At 38.5% G+C, this 4,536-nt stretch overlaps 1 protein-coding gene across 1 annotated transcript; it reads right to left on the bottom strand.

The window, feature by feature from the left end:
* Positions 1-737: 737 nt before the first annotated feature.
* On the bottom strand, positions 738-1,892 carry LOC108458820 (probable methyltransferase At1g27930). Its single transcript, XM_017758216.2, has one exon. It carries the CDS (start codon positions 1,826-1,828, stop codon positions 953-955), a length of 876 nt encoding a protein of 291 aa, XP_017613705.1. The 5' UTR covers positions 1,829-1,892; the 3' UTR covers positions 738-952.
* Between the last annotated feature and the right edge of the window lie 2,644 nt (positions 1,893-4,536).

Genomic DNA, 4,536 nt, shown 5'->3' with positions numbered 1-4,536 from the left:
GTTGAAGAGTTTTATTTCTGGGCTTAAACTTGTGGATTTGATTTCTAAGTCGTTGATGATATATTGTGACAATTTAGTTGCTTTCTTTATGGCTAAAAACAAAAAAAAAAGGTGGAAGTTGAAGCAAACGTATTGGCATTAAGTATTTATCCATAAGAAAAAGTGTTAAAGAAAAGAAAGTGGTCATTAAGTATATTAACATTGAACAGATGTTAGTTGATCCTTTGACTAAAGGCATGCCACCACACAAATTTAAGGATCATGATGTCACTATGGGACTTGTTCCTGCCTTGTAAATTTTTGTTGTAAGAACAATTATAATGAAACTTTGTTAAGTTTGATGTTTCTCTTATTTTGTGCACACATTAATTTGATTGTTTCGAGAAATATCACTAAAGTTTGAACCTAGAATGAACATTGGATTTATTCATTAAGAAAATTGGGCTAAAGTGTTGAGGCATGATGTCAAGTGCTTAGAAGACTTTGGCGTTTTTGTGTTTTCCAATTTTCGTGTTTTTGTATAGCTAAATACAATGTCCTCATCGGGTCTTTGCCGCACTTGACAAGCGGTGCTACAAGGTCTGAATTTTGACATTTGATTCAAACAATAGTTGGAGGTATTTCTATTTAATCTTTCAGCTGTTTAAATTTTGTTTAAAGATGTTTGGTTTGTTTATTTATTTATTTAAGATGTTTGAGACTTTGTTAAGACAGGTAAAGATATGCAAAGGAAAATATACTAGAACTTCTTGTTGAGGGATGATATTAGTATACGAAATGTGTCAAAAACCAAACAAAATTACTTATGAATGGAATTGTCTAACGTAAAATTTAACAGCTCCATAGCTGCTATTTTTTACATTTTCGCATGTACCTAAAAAAACCTTATAACAATGACATGTAGGGGTGTACTTTAGCAAAAACGAGCACCGCCGTAATGGAAGAGTGCATTTTAGCAAAAACCAGAACCGTCGTGGGTGGTCATGTTAACGGCGGACGGAATCTCGAAATGCCAGAGCCTCCCAAAGGCTTTAACCAAGTACTTTTTGCACAAAAACTCGTTCGCGAAAAGCTTCTCCACCCTCCGATCAATATCGTGCAAGAACACGTGCGTCACGCCGGATCCTTTCCTGTTCCTCGCCATAACGGCAGCCGAGAATATTGCTGCCATCCTACCCGGTGCCTCCGGGAAATACCCACGCGGCGCATCGATCATTATTAAATCCCATTCCGTATCGTAAAACTCATCGGGAAACCCCGTCAAGGCAAGCCTACACTGGTCGTTACCGCGTAAGTAAGCTTTCGACGGAAAACAGCTGGGTTCCGACCGGTAATGGGAGAGCAAATCGTCGGCTTCTTTTAGCTCCGTACGGTATTTGACGGGGTAGGCATGGAGCTCGGGGGCGGTTTTGAGCACGATTTCGACCCATTTGGGATCCTCTTCAATGAACGTCGTTTTGCCGTGGGGATTCAGAGAATTCCACATGAGGGAATCGTAGCCGAGGCCAAAGACGAGAAAATTGCAAGGTGCGCGTTTTTTGAGGACGTCGAATGTAATGGAGATCTCGCCGTAGTTTTGTTGCGGTACGATTTTTGAGGTGGCGTAGTGGACTATGGCTTGAAGTTGGGTTTCCATGTCGGAGAATTCACCTTCATGGATGGGTTGAGCTCTAAACTTGGCGAGAGAGCACAGGAGGGAGTAATCGCCGGGTTTTCTGAAGCTCAAGATAAGTATCACTCCGGCAATAAGGCCGGCGATTGCGACGAGGGAAAGCTTTCTCCCATCGGCGAAGTAATGTCGATTCATGACATTGTCTTCTCTTGACATTGTTCTTCTCTGCACTAGCCTGATAATACAGTTTCCTTATTCCTTTTTTTTTTATTTTAGAAAGCTGTTTAATCCTATTATTAAATGTCGGAAAAAAGGGGTGAAATTCTGGTTCATTTTAAAAGAAATAAATTCCCCTCAATCTTGGGATAAGGCTTTGAATGAGCATAACTTTCGACAGTAGTTCATGTTCTGTGCATGATTTCGTGGTTTATTTATAATAAAAGAATGAAACTCTCTTATCTACACCAATTATTTAAAATTTTATCACCTATAGGATGAAATTTCCGTAGATAAAGTTATACAATAATACATCGTCATTAAATAAAATAAAAATAATGAAAGATCTATGGTTAAAAATATACTATTACAAAGCGAAAATTGTTAGCACGGATAGAAAAAATCAATTGAGCATAAATAATTAAAAAAAAACTATTGTACCGTGAAAGAATCACTGCATTAGAAGCAAATTCGTTCTGATAAGTGTAATCATGTAGCGGACATCACCCCATAAGGTTAACGTAGTATTTCAATATTCGTACACCTAAATAAAGAAGGTAGGACACAACTGGTATTACTCTTCTCACAAAAAAAATCGTAACCGAAAAACAAAATATCTGAAAGAAACAGACGAGCTGTGGGAGAAAAAATTGCTTGTTGTTGTTAAAAATAAGAAGAATGACCTGATATTTGTTCTGTTTTCTAATGGGGTAAAATGGTAAAATAATAGTGTTAGTTTCAAAAAATAGTAGATGATTAATATTTTGCAACAGCAAGAGATTTTACCTCAATCGAAAATATTCTAAAATAGTAATAAGATTTTCTTCAATAGAAAATATTCTGAAAAACCAAAGAAAAGTATTTCTTTGCATTACCAACATTCCCCCACTAATGCAAAGGAATTGAAAATTTTGTAAACATGAGAAAAAGTAAAACGTGAGAAGAGCAACAACAAAATTAGTCACTTAAGTATTAGTATCTTATGGATTTGAACTAGTACGTAGTGAAATAAATGATTCTTCTCTTTAACCAGTGAACAAATCTTGAACTTGTTAATATAGGGTTTAACTCATGACACACGACTAATCTCAGATCCAATTGATGTTCCGTGATAGATCAACAAGTTTAGCCAATATACCTCAAGTTACTAGTAAGTGCTCTAGAAAGACTACCCAATGTCTTTCATAGAAGGTGATTTCACACTTACGTAAGTGATTTCATCAAGTCTATCTCAATATAGACTACTCGAATTAGAATTATGAAATCATTAAGAGCATTTGTTAAGTTCATCCTTTCAAATTTAAGTTCGATGAGTTCATCAAATCTGTCGCAATAGGACCACAGAAACTCTGGGATATGAACTCATTAAGAGTAAGAAACTTAACCTCTGTGACAGCCCAAAATAGACCTTAGCCGGAATATGGTTTCGGGACCACAAAACCGAGGCATAACAATAATTTAAAATTTATTTCGATGCCTATAATATGTGTGTATTCATGTATGACATTTTTTGATGATTGATTTAGTGTTATAAAGGTGAATTCCACTAGAAAGGACTTAGTAGTGAACTTTGAAAATACGATAGGGAAAGGGGTGATGACTAATTAAAGCATGCATGCAAAATAATGGACTTGCATGTCAAATTCCCCTTTACAAGTAATGGCCACTGACCGAAATGTCCAATGGATGGGCAAAACAAGTGAACTTGGCTTGCTAACCCTCGTGTCCGACAACCGCGATGGTCTCGGGTTCGGGTGTTACAATTTTATTGGTATCGAGCGAGTTTAGTCGATTCTAGGACTACCGTGATGTGTTTGGGGTCTAGCTATACATGCCATTAAATGATGAATCGATAGTGTGGTGATTTCGACAATTTGACTTTGTGTTTGTTTATAGCAATGGATCCCGATCCCAACCGAAGCGATAGCGATATGTGGAGAGTGTGGCGCTGCTCCGCGCAAGGGACAATACGCGGACTCTCAACCTATGGCCAACAATCCTAATGACGAGGCTAGGCAAGCCTTTTATAGTGTGATGAACGAATGGTTTAATCAATACATTCGAACCAACACGGCTGTTCCACAACCTCCATTCCCGACAAATGCAACCCCGCCCTACAATACCTCCGGTGGATGACCAAATAAGGTCAAGTAAGCCCCATCGATAGGATTGAAAACATGGGGCCATGAATTTAAGGCTACGGATGATGATGATGCCGAAGCGAGCTGAATTTTGGTTAGATAACACTATCCGGGTGCTTGATGAGCTATCCTGTACACCCGATGAGTGCTTAAAGTGTACCATCTCCTTGCTACGCGAGTCCGCCTACTATTGGTGGAGTACTCGACTGTGGTGCCTAGAGAGCAAGTGACTTGGGAATTCTTTCAAACCGAGTTCGAAAAAAGTATATCATCGAGATTCATCGACCAAAAGTGGAGGGAATTTCTTGATCTTAAGCAAGGTTCTATGTCCGATTATCGACTACGAACGAAAGTTTGTGAGGCTTAGCCAGACGCTGCGAGAATGCATTTCGTCCGAAGCTATTATGTGTAAACGCCGAGGATGGGCTGAATGATGATATAAGGATGTTTGTTGGCATTCTCGAGATACGAGAGTTCGTAGTACTTGTTGAGCGAGCTTGTAAAGTCAAGAGCTTAGAAAGGAGAAACAAAAAGTGATGTGGGAACCGGAGAATTCGAAGAGGTCCT

This window comes from Gossypium arboreum, chromosome 2 (assembly GCF_025698485.1).
Source record: "Gossypium arboreum isolate Shixiya-1 chromosome 2, ASM2569848v2, whole genome shotgun sequence".
NCBI classification, from domain to species: Eukaryota; Viridiplantae; Streptophyta; class Magnoliopsida; order Malvales; family Malvaceae; genus Gossypium; species Gossypium arboreum.
This window is presented reverse-complemented; position numbering and strand designations above follow the sequence as displayed.